The sequence below is a fragment of the Python bivittatus genome, unplaced genomic scaffold (genome assembly GCF_059951505.1).
Source record: "Python bivittatus isolate LINGU-HERP-01145 unplaced genomic scaffold, Pbiv_v1 ctg000020_np1212, whole genome shotgun sequence".
In the NCBI taxonomy this organism is placed as follows: Eukaryota; Metazoa; Chordata; class Lepidosauria; order Squamata; family Pythonidae; genus Python; species Python bivittatus.
The window spans coordinates 29,882,409-29,900,254 of record NW_028277030.1 but is presented as its reverse complement, the minus strand read 5'-3'; the positions used below and the strand labels follow the sequence as shown (position 1 = coordinate 29,900,254).

Below are 17,846 nucleotides of genomic sequence, written 5' to 3'. Positions count from 1 at the left end.
GTCCTCTTTTCTGATGAGAGCAACTTTTGCATCTCATTTGGGAACCAAGGACCCAGAGTCTAGAGGAAGAATAGAGGGGCACACAATGCACGATGCTTGAAGTCCAGTGTGAAGTTTCCACAGTCTGTGTTGATTTGGGGAGCCATGTCATCTGCTGGTGTTGGTCCACTGTGCTTCATTAAGTCCAGGGTCAATGCAGCCGTCTACCAGGAGATTTTGGAGCACTTCATGCTTCCTTCCGCAGACGAGCTTTATGGGGATGCTGACTTCATTTTCCAGCAGGACTTGGCACCTGCCCACACTGCCAAAAGTACCAAAACCTGGTTCAATGACCATGGGATTACTGTGCTTGATTGGCCAGCAAACTCGCCTGACCTGAACCCCATAGAGAATCTATGGGGCATTGCCAAGAGAAAGATGAGGGACATGAGACCGAACAATGCAGTGGAGCTGAAGGCCGCTATTGAAGCATCCTGGTCTTCCATAACACCTCAGCAGTGCCACAGGCTGATAGCATCCATGCCACACCGCATTGCGGCAGTCATTGCTGCAAAAGGGGCCCAAACCAAGTACTGAGTACATATGCATGCTTATACTTTGCAGAGGTCCGATATTGTTCTATTCCCAATCCTTGTGTTATAGATGTCATGTAATATTCTAATTTTCTGAGATTCTGAATTTGGGGTTTTCATAAGCTGTACGCCATAATCATCACAATTATACCAAAGTAAGGCTTAACATATCTCGCTTTGCATGTAATGCGTCTATCTCATATATTGGTTTCACCTTTTGAGTTGCCATACTGACATAAACGAACATTTGCACGATATTCTAATTTTTCGAGTTTCACCTGTAGGTAGATGGTCAGATCTCCTGCAAAAATAGCTTGAGTGAATGACAGAGCCCCAAGGATGGTGATCCCAGCCTCTGGAATGCTTGTCTGAAGACTCCAGTATTGGTGCTGTCTTGTCCGATCCCTCAGAGACCATACAGTACTAGGCAAGAAGGGAAATGGAAAGTAGGAATGTCTAAGCAACCTGTGAATAGAGCAGGCAGTACTGGAAAAGTAGCTCAGAGGACTCCTCTCCCCTATGGCTTTTGTCATGCCTGCTAGAGCAGAAGAAAGGCACAATCCAGCTTTGGATAACTTCACTCCACTGTTGGAAAAGAATCAATGTGTAAATTCATAATTGGATGAAATTTCTTCTCCTTAAATCCGTTTTCAAAGCCTATTTTCCCCCCAAAGCCTTTCATTTTGCTCCCATTCCCAACAGTCATGGTTAAGGAAATGATGCCCCTTATTTGCTTGTTTTGATCCTTTGCTAGCTTTGTTTCTTCCATCTTCCACCGTATCCATTTTAGATACTTATAGCACTTGCAGCATTTGAACCCCAAATTTTTGCACCTCTTATAGTTATTTGGCATAGAAGCAATACACCAGAACCAAACTGCTGTAAAAGGAAGGACATAAAGTTCTTTCACCAAGAGAAAAATCATATAAAACAGATTCAAAGGCACTATAATAATTTGCAGAAAGAGAGGAGTTACCTATATATAAGAATTCATTCTTATTTTCTGAAGGAGTATAAGGGACTTCTGTATATTTTACACGCTTATTTGTAAGCTTGTTCTCTGAAAGCTCTTCATATGGTCTTTTGTATGATCTTGTATAATTTGATTCAGATGTAGCCTGGTTACTCCAATGGCTATTACTTTTCTGCTTTTCAGGTGTATCACCAAGGCCTTAGAGAAAAAACAAAGTTATACAAATATCAAATTGAAAGTGTAACGCTCATGTCCAAGAATCTCACTGGAGTTCCTCACACAAACATTTTAACCAGTTTAACTCACAGATCCAAAACTCTTTTCGCATGAAACTTTTCTTGTTTAATGTCTGTGCAAGCCTCATCAAATTTACAAATCTAAAAAAAAAATCATTTAAAATATAGAATAACTTTAAGAAAAATAATTCACATGTACAATAGTAAGAGATAATCCTTTCTCTTTATCCATTCATTAATCAAAAGGTAAAGGATAACAGAGATAGTCTTCATATCTAATAGGAGAAATATGTGGTTTTTTGCATATCTAACTTCTAACTAAAAGATAGGATTTGACTACCAACAATGGTTTGAACACTAATATCAGAAGATAGTATAGTACACAGTGCAAGCAACTCCATCACTAGAACAATACTTAATCTACTTAGTTTTGGTGCCACATTTATACTATTGCATTAGTCTGGTAGAAAGAGGAGGAATTTTATTCATTACCCAAGAACATGCTTCTGTGTGTTTTACATCTGCTAAGCAACAGAAAATACTGTACGAATGGTTGGAGATGCCAATGATGATGGAAGGCTAAAAAGCATGGATGCCTTTAAAGATTAATTAAATAAGATTAAATGATTCTTGCTGCTTGTGGAGCCTGGAGAGCCCCTTGGTTTTTGGAGGAGCTTTGAGAGATGAAATGGTGGTAGAGATGCCAAGAGTGCTGTTTGTGGAAGACAAAGAGCAAGTCTGACCGAGAAAGAGAAAGAGGCTTTGTTAAGGATTACCTCATAGTAATCCACTCTTACTGCATCAACAGATTACCAGCCAGTGGTCTTATTGACTCAGTCATCCTGGGTAAGGAGGGACTAAGGAAGTATCTGCAACGCCATTATGAGGACTATTTTACACATCTGTTGTATAAAGTCGCTCAGAATCACTCTGAAATGGATGCCAGCTATGTAGGTCCCATGGAGATGACTAAGGCATGGTCTAGCCCTGTTATCTGGGAAGAATGTGAGCCTGTTAGTCCTGAAGGAGTAGATACAGTCCTTGGGACTATGTGACCACTTGCATTTTAGGTCCATGCCTCTTGGTTGGACAAGCCCCACAAAGATGACATGTGGTTGGGTCCATACAGCAGTGAACACATCTCTGAGAGAGGGGGTGGTTCTACCAGCTCTGAGGGAGGTAGTGGTCCAGCCTCTCCTCAAGAAACTACTGCTTGACCTAGCAGAATCCAGCACCCATCCATTTTCATCCAATCTTCTTAGGAAAGGCTGCTGAGTAGGTGATTGCAAGATCTTTCTTGCTAAGGTTATTTCTCAGCTTCTTTATGGTGTTCAGATCTTGCACATTACTAATAACAACCATAAAATAAACTTCATTAGAAAAGGTCCAGATTTTAGAGTAATGGGAAATGTTGCCCACACTTGACACATATGAAGGCAAGTCTAGAAGAGGTAGAATTATCCCTTTCTTATTGGCTCTGTCTTTGGTGTCTGAGATAGAAGAAGAACCTTCTCTATTAAATAAAAAATCTCAAACCTTAGGCTTTTATAAATACAGATTTGTCAGACTTGCTGCCTGATTACTTGTTTTCTCAAAAAATGCCATGGTTCAATGGGCATATTGTCAGCCCTTTGAGGTAGACCACCTTAGGAAATAAACAGCACATAAACTACTAGAGCTTTATTGGTATATGGTGCAATAAGAGAATCTTTAAAGCCTGACAGAGATTCTCTCTCTCTCTCCTTATACCAAAGACAATAAATGTAGGTCAATTTTAATTTTTTTCCCTCCATCTCATCCTCCCATCTGACATAAGCTGATGCTTACACAACAGCTGTTCTTCTTCAAAGCCATCTCCATACTTGTCTACATTATCCTAACTTCTCCAGCTGCTGTGTGTTTTTCTTGTTTATTTTGTATTTGCATATATTTTTATCTGTTTTAATGTTGTGAGCCACTCAGAGTCATGTACTAAGATGGGTGGCTATATAGATCAAATTAAATCAATCAATCAACTTCATAGTGCCTACAATGCATCCCCCTTTGCCCAGGTCCCAAAAGATACAAGTAATTTATCTGAATGCAAGCACTTGTATTCCTCATTAAGCAGAGGAAAATTATCATTGTAACATTACATTTTTCAGACCACTTTATCTACAGGAAAGCATGGCATGATTTTAAAAATCCTTGCCTTGCCTTATTTGTTCAACTATAACTTTTTATTTTTACTACAGTATTAAAATCCTGCCCATCAATTCTACTTTAAAAAGCAAGATAATTTTAAGATTGATTAATGACAGCAGTAACGATTGATTTGAATTAAAATAACAGCCAGCATACCTACATCTGGAAGTAAATACAGTTGAAATTATTTTCTGGAGATGCAACCAGCTCACTGGAGTTCTGAATTTCATTTGAATACACAGCTCATCCTAGTTACTTTTCATTACATCTAGCACACTCTCATTAATTATCAGAAAGCTATTTCTATATTTCTGCTATGTGACAATTTTTTCTAAAGAGTTTACCTGTTGAAGAAATGGATGATTCTGTTGACTCTTCATTTATAAAAGCCCAGGCTGCTTTCTCTGTTGCAAACTTTTTGAAGCTGGCATGTTGATATTTATCAACTTGTTCTTTACATTCCTGCCTGTCAAAATGCAGTGATAAAAAGAGAGGCCATGATGTTTAGATTACAACCCCAGAAATTCTCTACATGGGAAATCTTAGCTTCCTTTCAGATTTCCTTTAAGTGAAGAATATACTGGCTTAGATTCTAAAGTAAGTTAATTTAGGGAAATTTACATAAAGAGAGTCGAAAAAATTTTTAGAACTATGTGAAGTGAAGACAGAACTGGAGAAATTTCTTCTATAGATTTGCTTAATTTTACAGTTCAAGTCACAATCTATGCCGGAAAGCAACAGATCATTCAGCATGAAAAAAGGAAGGAATGTGATAGAGGTGGGGAAGCCCTAGAAGACAATTTCCAGCTTTTAAAGCTGCATATTGGCCCATTTCTTCTTCCCTCCCATAAAAGTATTTGTGCAAATAGCCCAAAAAAGTCTATTTATGAGCTCTCAGACTTGCAATCGTATGTACACATTTGGTGTATTAATGAATTCAACTCAACTATTTCTGAATAAATTTGTACAAGATGACATCTTCAGAGTGCAAAAACATATTTCCTTGAAACTGAATCTCAGTAAACTTAGTTGCAATAATTTCCATGTAAATCTTTATTTATATTTCTTTTTAAAAGCTCAAAGGTGAGAATACCATCTTCTCCTTGCTAACTATCACCACAACATCTTTGTAAGGTTAAGTAAGATTGAAATATATGATTAATTCCAAACTACCTGGTGAACTTAATAGCTCAGTGAGTATTTGAACATGGGAATAAATGACTTTGCTTTGTTTTTAAAATTCAATCTTAACAGCAACTAACATCTACTTAACAGCCTCTCATCTTCTCCATTTTCCTTAAGAGATCCATTGCTTTTATGCCTCACTGCCCAGAGTCACTTGCTGAGATGGGCAGCCATACAAACTGATTGACTGAATGAATAAATAAACATGGTTGTATAAACAGGTTTGGGGATCTCAAGGAAGTGGTGAATTAGAAAGATGGCTGTATTGCCTATAATAATAAATCTCTCTACTACTCTGTTACTAGTAATCCTGATCAGTGTTTTTAATTGTAGAATGCTTTTTAATTGTTAATTTCTTTTTGTTACTTGCTTTTTATTGTACACCACCCAGAGTCACGCTCTGTGAGACGGGGAGCTATATAAATAAATACATACATAGTAAGTTGCAACTGTTATATTTCAATGACCCATGACACTTTGCAGAACAGTATGCATAAATAAATAATTCTTAAATATAGTTTAAGAGCCTTTAAGACCCAGAATCAAGGCTACCTCCTCCAAGTCCCTCAGCTGGCTGAACTCTACTTCGCAGCTTATCCTACCGTACAGGGCTGTTCGGAACATAAAAAGAAGGGAAAAAGTAAAACTTCGACAGGAGTTGCAATTAAGGATTCTTGCTTTAAAGGGATGAGAGTCTGAAACATTACGGAGTGGGAGAAAGACGGGCAGCTACTCACCAAGTGGGATACACTCCAATTTTCCTGCCTCTCCGCACCGCATAGAACATGCCACCTCTACCGAGGACTTCAGAATTGGGGGGCAAAAATGGATGAACGAGCAGAGCCAGGATCCGGCGCAACATAACTAACCCCGCCTCTTCCCGCCCCCTCCCATCTGCCCGACCGCCGCCTCCCCGTCTCACTCTCGGGCTCGACCGAATCCAGGATCCACACTTCCGGATAACGAAATAATCGGGCGCCGTGAAGGGGACGTCGCGGTGGGATACCGAACCGGAGATGCAAACAATGGAGAGTAACACTTCCGGTTCTCAAGCGGAACTCACGTGGCTGTGAGTAGCGTATTAACTGAGATAGTTGACGTCTCGGCAGGAAGGCGCAACCCAGAGCGGCGTTCAAGTGGAAACCGGAAGGATGCTCTGCTTCTTCGTCTCCATGACCCGTCTATGAAAGTTTAAGTCGCTCTGGAGAACGAAAGTAGTTTCTGCGCAAGCGCTAACGCAGGGTTTTGCCTACTCTACCCCCGATTTCTGCCTCCGAAAGAGTGGAACTACTCAAGCGAGCTTTGCGTGTGCGCATGCGCGACCTTTCCGCGTTCGTCTTGAAGGCGGGAAAGTGACGCTCATTTCACTCTGATACTCGTAGGCCGAAATGATAAGCGTCTGATCTGCATTAAATTCAGCACGGTTTACTTCTGAGCTGCAATAAAACTGTAGCTGACCTCGACCGGTGTTTTCTTTTTTAGGCGTGATAGATATAAATTGACATTACAACAATTAGTGGGGAGTGAGTTCACTTTTAAGAGGCAAGATTTATTTCCAAGGCTTAGGCTGCACTAGTCTGGTTCCTAAATACTTTTGAATAGAGACTGATCAAGTTGGTATCTTCTATAATTTGTGATAGAAGTGTTGTCAACAACTTGTTACAAATTGACAAGGAGTAAGTTAAAACCTCCCTAACAGACCTCTTTTTCCAAAAAGCTCCAAGTAAAGATGACATATCTCTGAATTGTGAACCTATGTAGTTGTGCAATCTTTCACGTGGGGAAGTTTTAATGAGAAATTCCCTTTAAAAGTTATGCACAGATATAAAGAAGTTACTGGGAGAAGGGAAATACAAGGAGGCCAGCAATTACATAGGATTCTAATGAAGTGTTCTGGAATACTGGACAATACTATTTGGTGACCTAAGTTGGCACTGCTGTAATATGAATACTTTTTGGTTTTTTTGCAGTGTATATTGTTTCTTCGGCAAGATGACTTATTTCCTCTCTTCCCTGTCCATGGCTCTTTGCAAATGGAAGGAAAAGAATGATTACACTTAGAAACTAATTTTTGAACTAAAGCAGATTCCTTGACTTCAAACCCAGCACCTCTGAAAGCTGACAAGCAACCTGTATAATGTTACCATGCAAGAGGAGCTTATAGCAATGTTGGATTTGTTTGTTTTATTCAATTTATACAGCCACCCATCTCATCCAAGCAACTCTGGGCAGCTAACAAAGCTTCAAAGTTTAAAGCATTATAAGTAACTATAAAAAGCATACAACACATCATCAAAACGAAATAAGAAAATAGCATCCAAAAATAAAAACATCAGAATAATAAACCCCCAGGTTTGTTGGGTTCTTGTGTTCGGAGGTTGGTTTTCTTCTTACCAGTGTTCTGCCACTGAGAAGTGGGGTTGATGGCTGTTTATATATAGCAGCTTGTCCTATCAGATGTTACCAAGTCTGATAATGAAATGTCTGCAAGAAGAAAATCAAGGTCAGAGAACACTAAAAACCTAACAGTCTGGAGGTTGCCATGACTCAACCTCCAGACAATTCCACCTGGATGACAGAATCTTCACAAACATAAAAACCTAACAATTTAACCCTATGTATAGTCTCCATTGTTACAAAATTCAATTTTCATCTCACACACATTTGCTCTCAGCTAAACAAATTTGAAAATAGTTAGGAAAAAGCCACTCTTACAGCTGCATTTTCTAATTTTAAAAAATGGCTATTTTTTTCCTCAGTAGCATTAGAATACAAGGCAAAACCAAGCCCTCTTAGCACTAGATGGACTAGGATTTGAATGTTCCTGTAGTGGTTAAGGCGCCAGGCCAGAAACTGGCAGGCTGAGTTCTAGTCCTGCCTGAGGCACAAAGCCAGCTGGGGACTTTGGCTCAGTCACTCTCAATCCTAGGAAGAAGGCAAGGGGAAACTACTTCTGAAATCTTCTCAAGAAAACTTCAGGCACTTGCCCAGACAGTCACCAGGCTCGAAAGCAAAAGGAAGGAAAGAAAGAAAGCCTCTTTTCACATTCCATGTTAAGGTTCCAGTTCCAACCAAGTACTCCAATTTCCCCCTTCTTCAATTTGTTTTTTGTCGTGCTTAAGAAAGAACATTAGATGAATAACTGAAGTTTGCAAGTTGTGATTTTAAAGGGGCTAATAAAAGTATGGCTGTAATATAGATTAAAGATCTAAAAAGGTAATGCGTATGTATTTGTGGATATGACAACCAGCTTAAAACCAGTACTCGCTTCCCTCCCTTTTTTTTTTAAAGCGGTCACGGCCAGACTTTTGCCCAAGCGGCCAGATTACCTTCTGCCCAGAGTTCACTCTCGCTAGAAAACTTCGCGAGGGCGGAAGTCTTCTGCCTTCTAGGCTTCCTATTGAGCCTTTTGGAGAATAAGGGGGCGGAGTCAAGGTTTTCCACGCCGGGGATGAGCGGTGTTCTCGCGAGAACTCTTCCTTTTTCTAGGCCGGCACCGAAAGCGGTTGGTATGAGCGACTTGGGCCTGGCGGGAGGTGACGATGTGTTTTTCCTTGGAGGGTCTAGTGATATTATGTCTTGTTGGCGGAAATCTGCTTTTCTGGCCCGAGCGTCTCGGGATGCGTCCGATTCGCCCTTTCTTAGTGCCCGATGGCTGCCTGGGGCAGGAAAGGAGCTTGGTCTTGTGTGGGGGGGGGGCGCTAGGAAAAAAAACCTGGGAGGGAGGAAGAGGGAGAAGAACCATAAAAAAGCTTGATTTTGTATTTTAATGGTACTTTGGGCTTAGTAGATCCCAAATGTGCCACGGCTTCCGGGTCCACGCGCTTCTTGCACTCCTGAGTTTGTTGATTCAGCCTCCCATTGGGATCCCAGCAGCATTACTTCTGTGGCATAGTTCTCTGCAAAAGAAACTGTTTTCCCCCCACCCATTCTCTCTCAGCGATGTTTATTTAATAGAAAATGGCTCTTCTTGCCCTCATGATGGCACATGGTGGATAAACTTGCCAGCTTCAGCATACGTGCTCTGGTGAGATGCTGATGCAAATCAGCCAACTTTGCTACAGGCCTTTGAGTTTAGCACGGGGTTAATCGTCATCTTTCCTATCTTGCATTTTCCAAATACTGAATAATAACGGGGGGACTGTTTGAAGCTAAGGTTCTTCTATATAGCACATTCTATCCCACTGTTCGGGATTCTTTAGAAAGCTGCTGTAGTATTCATGCGTTATCCAGTCACATCAAAATCTTTATTTTGGTCATTGACCAGCACAGCCTTACCCAATCTGTTTTTAGAGTATATTTGGAAAGGATATTGTATCTTGACCACCTTGTATGTGTGGGATATTTTACAGTAACTCTGTTCTGAGCAAGAAGATGCTGTTAATCCAGCACTGTGATTTATATGTGTAAAGGGCTGTGCATAATTAAGGGTATCAAATGCTTTGCAACTTGTATTGGCCATATACAATAGCCTTATGAGGTAGCCTACTCTTGTAAGCTGTTATAAATATGAAAACTATAATTCAGAAATTATTGTCAAGCAGTTGGTTGAACTTAGATTTTCTTTTACTAGCTCCTATTATGTCCTTAAATGCTTTACTGCTTTGTTTGGTATTTCTACACATTCATTTGTGTTATAGATTAAAATCTGCAGGACTAGCTAAAAAATAATCACATAGAACCAACATTTACTTTTCCTTAACTATTGTGAAGGACATTTTGTATTCTGTACTGAGGGTTTTTGTTTTTTTTTAATGTAGAAAGGCCATGTTCAGTTCGAGTGCAAAGATTGTGAAGCCCAATGGCGAAAAGCCAGATGAATTTGAGTCTGGCATCTCCCAGGTATGTGCCCTTTTTGTTTGATAAAATTAGTTGAAATTTTTAGGCTGAAGGAAATAAGAGCAGCTTTAAAATGTTACTACTGAGCTGGTTATAGTTAGGGATTTGTAATGATTATTTTGTGATAAACATTTGTATACCAAATAAACACTGTGCAGTTGGAAAGTTTAGTAAGGATTTTGTGGTTGAAAGATCATTTTAAATGGAAATGGAAGTCACTTTATGTATTTGAGGTGTATTTAAGAGGAACCTGGGCTAATTGCTTCTAGGATAGCTTCCAGACCTTTTAGCCGAATCTGTAGCTCATCTAAGTATTTTAATCAAAATACCATAGGTCCATGACAAATATAATTATTTGCCAAAAGTAAAACATCCAAAGCAGAAAGGCAACCTATAAATCTAAATAATAATAATGCTCTCTTAAGGCTCTCTTGGAGTTGGAGATGAATTCTGACTTAAAGGCTCAGCTGCGAGAACTGAATATTACAGCAGCAAAGGTAATATGATGTAAGCTTTGGTTGGGATCATATATTTTGTACGTATGCAGTATTTTATGTAATGTAATTCATATAACATGTTAAGTTTACTCCAAGAACTTCATTTTGCCCTTTGGACCCAAAAGATCCCTGAAGTTTGAGTAGGATGCAAGAGAACAGTAAACTTCCAGTATAACCAGATATAACTCCTACTGTTTAATTTTGTAGTCTCCCCTTCCATACCATTGATCTATTATCACTGAGACTTGGAAATTGCTATAGCCTTGAATAGACTCCAATGTAGGCATTCTATGAAGTGATCTTCACGTGAGTCTGCCCAGATAGAATACGGGAGTTTAGTTGAAACAGAAAGTTTTGTGTTCAAAATAAAAAGCTTCTTAGGGGAGTCTTCTGCATGTTCCTAAAACTCCTTGGATACAGTTACTGCAAACACAAAATTATAGAGGGTACTTAGAATGCCTTTGACTTGCAATCAGTATAATTGGTTACATATCTAAACTTTAAAAACTTTTGTGGAAATCAAAAGTTCGCTCATTCACTTTCTTACTGGGTGTAATTTTTGCACCAACAACATGAAGACTTGCACATTTCAGCTGCATGTACCAATTAAAATGCATTCAAAAACTTTAAAAAAAACCTAGTTACCAGGTAATACACTATTAATATAAAATGTAGTAATAAATGTAATTCCCTTGTCTGTAAAACAAGATGTAAAATTATTATTTTCATTGTGCTGGATTTGATCAACGATGGAGTCAAAAGTTTTGTCTAGAACTTTCTATAGGAATTTCTACAAGAGCTGAATTTACTGATACTCAGAACTTGGTACACAAGAGTATATGATGCGTAGATTACAGTTTTGCCTGCAGACATTCCAAGAATTAAGATACCTTTGTGTCTTTTGTGGTTATGGGAATAAAATGCTAGGTTATATTTTAAAATGTAAATCATGTTCACCCCCATTTCTGTTTTTGTTTAGGAGATTGAAGTGGGTGGTGGTAGAAAAGCAATCATCATTTTTGTACCAGTTCCTCAGCTGAAATCTTTTCAGAAGATTCAGGTGCGGCTAGTTCGTGAACTGGAGAAGAAATTCAGTGGAAAACATGTGGTCTTCATTGCTCAGGTAGGTGTCTGTCATAAATATCGGAACCTTTGGATTTTAAAAACTGAGAGGTTCATGAAGATGATCAGTTCACTTAAAAAATCGGTAGCCTACACATCTAGTGCTAGAACTGAGTCCTCCTTTCAATTGTGAATGCCTTGTGTTGTGCCGAAAGCCTGCCTTAGGCTCACCAGAAACAAATCTCATTTGCTGTAAAGGGATCTGTCTACATTGTTTAAGAAATATGCTTATAGGGGTAATGCTGTCTTATTTTAACAGAGGAGAATTTTACCCAAGCCAACAAGAAAAAGCCGCACAAAAAACAAGCAGAAGCGTCCCAGGAGGTAATGGTTTTGAAATAAAACAAACATATTTTGGTACAATTGTGTTCAAATCCTTCCATGCCATTTGCAAGTTCACAGGTTTAATGGCAACAGTATGATTTTATTTGGCTATTCGTTGGATCTCAATGTGAATGGTCTATAGCTAAATGACTGTAGCACATGGTTTTCATGCAGGGACGTGCTAGGTTTAATCTATAATTTCAGTTGTGCAAGGATCCGAGATAATGGTAAAGGCGTCTGCCTAAGCCATTAGAAATCTGTTGCCATTTGGAGAAAATAGTACTGGATTAGATGAACATCTCTAATTATTTTAGAAGGTATATCAATTTTTATTTGTCCACTGACGGAAAGGAAGCTGCCACCAGAAGTTGCTATTATTGACTGCTCTCTGCTCCATGTGGTTGACTGGCTCTCTAGAGCAGATCAGTATGGTGTAGGGGGAAGTGAGCAAAGGCAGTTTGTTGTGTGCTTACACATTTTTATGTTATATCTTAAACTGGGGATTGGCAAGCATCATTTGGAAATTTCTCAAAATAATTTTTTAAACAATGGCTGAAACCATCTGAAAGCTTGCAGGGCCTCAATCAAGAAACACTAAAGTCTTGCAGAATTTAGTCCTTTGACAAAATTTGACCATTTTTTAAAAAAACCTTTTTTATAGTTGCTTGAAGTGCTGTTTGGCAGCTTCTACTTAAAATTATTAGGTACAATATTCCTTTCTTACGTTCCACGCCCTCTGATTTTTACATAAGGTGGGTTAGTGCTGAAATTGAGTCTCTGGGGATTGTATGCCTTAGTCCTCATCCTGGCAAGCTCTAGATGAACTTCCAGAATCAACAATCCCCAGACTAATTGCCGTCTGATTGGGGACAAGAGTAGTAATCAAGAAAACCTGGAAGTTGCAAGGTTAGATAAAATAGTTCAATTCATTGGCCGTTCTGAGAAATTGTTATTTTTGCTTATATGTTACATCTCTGCCTTTTATGTTAACACAGTATGGATACTACACATTACAACTTTTCAAGTCTATTGTGTGGAAAATGCAGAGCTGACTTGAACTTCATGTCTAGGCAAACAGGGCTGTATTATCATTTTGCTCTTAGGACCTTCTGTTTAGCAGCAGTACAAATATACAGGTAGTCGTTGCTTAACAACTACAATTGGGACCAGAATTAGGTCACTAAGTAGTGGACGTTAAGTGAATTATGTGACTGCTTCACTTAGCAACTGCAATCCCAGCACTTCTGGCTGCCATTGTTAAGTGAGAATTGCGGGTCATTAAGTGGATGGAGTCCCAGGTAAGGAGGTTGGAGGTGCCTGGGGGGTGGGGGAGGCCCAGTGCAGGCCACGCACGAGTTGGGCACTGCAGTGCAGCGCAAAGCCACAGTCTGGCCAGCAGCACTTATGACTGCAGGGGCACTGCAACTCCCCCCAACCACCTATCTCCCCCCCACTATGCCCTTTTGGTCACCCGGCACAGTAGCACTCAGCACCAGGGTTGGGGCTGAAGTCAAGGCCTGAGGCCTTTAGCAGTCTCAGCCAGCTGCCATTGCCCCCAGGCCTCAGCTTCAGCCCCAGTGCCACTGCTACCACTCAGAAATGGTGCCTCAAGCCCCACACCGCTGGCCTTTACCGTCTTGCACTGTTCCCGAAGCCACACCTCTGGTTCCTTCCCTAAAGCCATTCCGTTCCTTCCCCAAGCCGCGCATCCCATACCTTTTGCAAGTCAGCATCCCATTCCATCCCCAAGCTCTGCCTCGTTCCTTCCCCAAACCATGCATCCCATGCCTTCTGCAAGCCAGCTTCCCACACTCGCAATCCCTCGGAAACCTGGTCTTCCCCAGGTCTTGCAAGAATGGGACCCCGGCTTTAGGGAAGGAACAAGAGGTACGGCTTGGGGAAGGAATGGGAAGCTGGCTTGGGGAAGGAACTGGACGATGGCTTTAGGGAAGGAATGAGAGGTGCGGCTTGGGGAACAGTGCAGGGCGGCAAAGGCCAGCAGCGTGGGGCTTGAGGCAGCGTTTCTCAGTGGCAGCAGCTGCGCTGGGGCTGAAGTCAAGGCCTGGAGGGGTGGCAGCTGGCTGAGACTGCTGAAGGCCTTGGGCAGCTACTTCAGTCCCAGCCCCAGCGCTACTGCCGACAAGTGCTGCTGTGCAGGGCAGCCAAAAGGGCATAGGTGGGGGAGTAGATAGGCGGGTGTGGGGAGTTGGCAGTGCCCCTGCAGTCATAAGTGCGGGTGGGCCAGTGCCAAGTGCCCGAATTTTGATCACATGATGGCCAGGATGCTGCAACGGCTGTATCTTTGGGCGCGGGTCATAAGTCCATTTTTTCAGTGCTGTTGTAATTTCGAACAGTTGCTGAATGAATGGTCGGTAAGCGAGGACTACCTGTATATTCTCCACACAGTTCTACAAAGCAGTGATGATCCTCCTGCAGGTTGAAGCAACCAAACTGTTTAGAAAATAAGAACTTAAGAGTTCTGCCTGAACTGAGGTAAATGGCTTGTTGCGTTGTTTATAAGCCAAATTTATTGGTAAGATGTTAAGTAGTATTTAGTCTTGAGCCATCAGTTCAGTTTTAGGCGACGCAATACATTAAGTTTCTTTTAACCACTCTGGATGGAAGTAGCCCTATTTGTTCCAAGAGCCTTCATGCATTTTAAGCTAATATTCTATAGAATTATGGTTTATTATTCCATGTAAATTTAGCCATTTGGATCCTGATCCTGGAGACTTCACTTGTAATTTCATGATGTCTTTGAAAGCAGCACTTTCAAGCAAGGCTAGCTGGTGCTATTTTCTGAGAGAAAAGTATAACTCGTTGTTTTCTGTGTTCTGCTTAGCACATTCTGTTTTGTTACAGTGGTAATTTATTTTATTTATCGTATTTATATAGCCGCCCATCTCACACAAGGTGACTCTGGGTGGTGTACAACAATTAAAAAAATAAATACATAAAAACAACTACATATAAAAAAGAGTAAAAACACACAAAACAGGAGGGGATAAAATTAATAAGGGGGCCATCGTAAAATCTCCCCGGTCCCCTGGGAGCCCCAGGCCTGATCACATAGCCAGGTCTTGAGGGATTTGCGAAATATTAAGAGAGATGGCGCTAATGTTATGAGTCATGGACAAGAATAGCCAATTGTTTCACTAAAATGTTATGGCTACTTAAAAATTTGGTAAATTTAATCTTACTCTTTGGATAATGCAGCGTCATTGTTGAAGCAGAATGTCTAATTTAAAACATTCCATAGAAATATCCAGTTTTCATTTATAAACCGAATAATTCCGTAGTAGAAGTTGTATAAAATTGAAAGTAGTAAGTATTTGATTCTCTTCTGTTTAGCCGTACACTTACTGCAGTGCATGATGCTATTCTTGAAGACTTGGTTTTCCCCAGTGAAATTGTGGGCAAGAGAATCCGCGTAAAACTGGATGGCAGCCGGCTTATAAAGGTCCATTTAGATAAAGCGCAACAGAACAATGTTGAACACAAGGTAAGGAATAGTTGGAAGAAGAGGTTGGCCTTTACTTAGATAAACTTTAGAAAATGGCATAAAGCAGGCTTCAGTAGATCATTTGCTGAAGCTGATACGTTTGAAAACCAAAACTTGGTAAATGATCAAAGGACAGAGTTTAATGTCCCCTTGGTCCTGTGATTAAACCGAAAGATGGTGCCTTGTGCTTGCAAGTGTCAGGGTTTTTTTGGTAAAAAAGACACAATAAAAAGCATTATTTAAGATGGGTAAGGATTGAGGGTACTTTATGGCATGCCTGTGTTGTAGGGATGTATGGAATCATAATTTAGGAACAGGTCCTTCTGGAGAATTCTGGAATGTTTAATTTTCTGCCAAACATCCTCCAAACAATGCCATTAGTTTAGCCCTGAAACAGGTCTATTTTATTCAGAATGGTATGTCCCGAACACCTTGAAATGCTTTTGGTTTACAAAATTTACATATAGAAAATCCACTTCCCCCAGAATAATATAATCTGGAAGGAAAGAGAACATTCTAGAGTTTTCCAGAACTGTCCGTTCCTGGATTGCTGAAAAAGTTGACTTTCAGATATACAGTAAAACCTCAATTTAATGGATCTCATTGTAATGGACTTCATGTCAGGCAGATTGCAACTAACTTGGCAGGCTGAGGCAAAACTAATTAAACATGGACACAATAATCCAAGAATTTCTGATAATTTATTGCGGAAAAGCTAACAAGCTATTACAAAGGAATTCCAATAATGGCTGAGGGTTGAGTATAAGTTCCATTTATAATAATCAGTTTTCAAATTTCACATGAAGAGCTGGACACAATTCTCTTTTGGGCAGGAGATAGTTTTTATCTATTCATTGTTTTAGTAACAACCTGATTTAGCTGTTTGCTTCTGAGAACTTTCACACTTCACATGAAACTTAGGTTAACATAATTTGCACAATGATGACATTTGTGCAACGATGACATGTAAATGACTTAATTTATGTTGTGTAATGACCATATATAAATTAAAGTCGATTCTCATTTGCGGATTCCATATTTGCAAATTCGCCTACTCACTAAAATTTATAACTGCAAAATTAATACTTGGGGCACTTTTGCGATCATTCATGGATATGCAGAGTGGTGAAAAAATTGAGTCGCCTGATACCCACATTTCGATCGGAGGGTTCAGTATTCGCTAATTCATTGTTCACAGCAACTTTATAGAACATGACTACTGCAAATAACAAACATCCTCTGTACATAATCTGCCATATTTGTGTAATGAGATGGGTGAGTAGTCCATAAGTAGTCTCTATGTTAATGGATATAAAAATAGTCTCTATTTTAATGGATATTTGTTTATAGTGCACACTTCCCCCAATTAGGTCATTAAACTTCTGCAACAGTTATGCATAGGATGAAGCTTGAATTGATAGAAAAAGGAAGAGAAATTCTGCTTTATCCTGTCTTCAGTTATCCTGATTTTCTGTATGACTGTTAATACTCTGAGATATAAGTTAGGTGTTTTCAATTACCAGCTTGAATAGTCAACACTCATTGGCTTCCTTATTTGAAAATATTAACAGTGTTTAGAGATAAAGACAACCTCCTAGTGAATACGTAGACACATTGTTTTATTGGCAAGTTATGGAAGTAGCTTGTTATTTCAGCTCTCCTTGTTTGTTATTTTATTGCATGGTCCAGCTGACTTCCCTGAGGCTTCCTGGTGGTTCACCAGGTTGGCCTCTCTGATCTCTATAGTCAAGATTGATTCAGTGCTGCCACCTGCCATGGCTTACTTTTGTCTTAAGTGCCAAATGTGTTGTTCCTATAAACATTCCTTGATGTACGGTTTAATCTTAGAGTATTGTAGAGGGTGGTTGTAAGCTTTTAAAAATTTTATCTGGTAATACCATATATATTCCTGTAATTCCAGAGTTGACTGATATTTTACTGAAAAATCCTTACACCTTATACTTCCTATGTTTACTGATGTTTGATTATTCTGTTTGCAGGTTGAAACATTTTCTGGTGTATACAAGAAGCTGACGGGCAAAGATGTTGTGTTTGAATTTCCAGAATTTCAGCTGTAAAGTGCAAAAACTATATATGAATGAATAAAAGAGTTAATTCTTCATATCTCTGAATGTCATGCTTTTTTAAAGAAATTAAACCACTAAGAGTAAAATCTCTACAGATTTAGTTGTCAATGAAAAGATGACATACAGTGCATTCGGAAAATATTCAGACCCCCTTCACTTTTTTCAATTTTGTTATGTTGCAGCCCAATACTACAATAGTTCAAATTCATTTTTTTCCCCTCATTAATCTACACTCGGGACCCCATAATGACAAAGTGAAAACAGAATTTTTGAAATGTCTGTAAATTTATTAAAAAGGAAAAACTGAAATATCACATTGGCATAA

The 17,846-nt window shown here is 39.6% G+C and overlaps 2 protein-coding genes across 8 annotated transcripts in view; one reads left to right on the top strand and one right to left on the bottom strand.

The window, feature by feature from the left end:
• RNASEH1 (ribonuclease H1) overlaps positions 1 to 6,162 on the bottom strand; it is a 30,047-nt gene extending 23,885 nt beyond the window's left edge. Inside the window, exons 1-3 of one of the 3 annotated variants that reach the window (XR_003084311.2) lie at positions 5,888 to 6,160; positions 4,310 to 4,431; positions 1,549 to 1,743 (exon numbers count right to left, since the gene is read on the bottom strand). Coding sequence is in view for 2 of the 3 variants with exons in the window: in XM_025164428.2 (XP_025020196.1) it covers positions 1,549 to 1,743; positions 4,310 to 4,431; positions 5,888 to 6,012 (442 nt within the window). In the remaining variant the exon portion in view is untranslated. Of the gene's footprint in view, positions 1 to 1,548; positions 1,744 to 4,309; positions 4,432 to 5,887 lie in introns of all 3 variants that reach the window. The other 2 variants (XM_025164428.2, XM_007424691.4) reach the window with 2 other exon arrangements.
• A 2,364-nt stretch (positions 6,163 to 8,526) lies between these two features.
• RPS7 (ribosomal protein S7) lies at positions 8,527 to 17,556 on the top strand. 5 transcript variants are annotated; one of them, XM_007424689.4, is made up of 7 exons: positions 8,527 to 8,655; positions 9,911 to 9,992; positions 10,415 to 10,486; positions 11,466 to 11,609; positions 11,868 to 11,932; positions 15,284 to 15,434; positions 17,435 to 17,556. In XM_007424689.4, exons 2-7 carry the CDS (start codon positions 9,918 to 9,920, stop codon positions 17,510 to 17,512), a joined length of 585 nt encoding a protein of 194 aa, XP_007424751.1. In that variant the 5' UTR covers positions 8,527 to 8,655; positions 9,911 to 9,917; the 3' UTR covers positions 17,513 to 17,556. The 5 variants fall into 5 exon arrangements, with proteins under 5 accessions (XP_007424751.1, XP_087992697.1, XP_087992690.1 ...); XM_088136564.1 differs by having other exon boundaries at positions 8,607 to 8,659; XM_025164429.2 differs by lacking the exon at positions 8,527 to 8,655 and adding an exon at positions 8,659 to 8,686.
• The last annotated feature ends 290 nt before the right edge of the window (positions 17,557 to 17,846 follow it).

Coding starts and splice junctions, on each gene's coding strand:
- RPS7 (XM_007424689.4), top strand. CDS start 9,918: ATGTTCAGTTCGAGTGCAAAGATTGTGAAGCCCAATGGCGAAAAGCCA. Junction 11,610..11,867: donor ATGTGGTCTTCATTGCTCAG/GTAGGTGTCTGT, acceptor TTATTTTAACAG/AGGAGAATTTTACCCAAGCC. Junction 15,435..17,434: donor AGAACAATGTTGAACACAAG/GTAAGGAATAGT, acceptor TTCTGTTTGCAG/GTTGAAACATTTTCTGGTGT.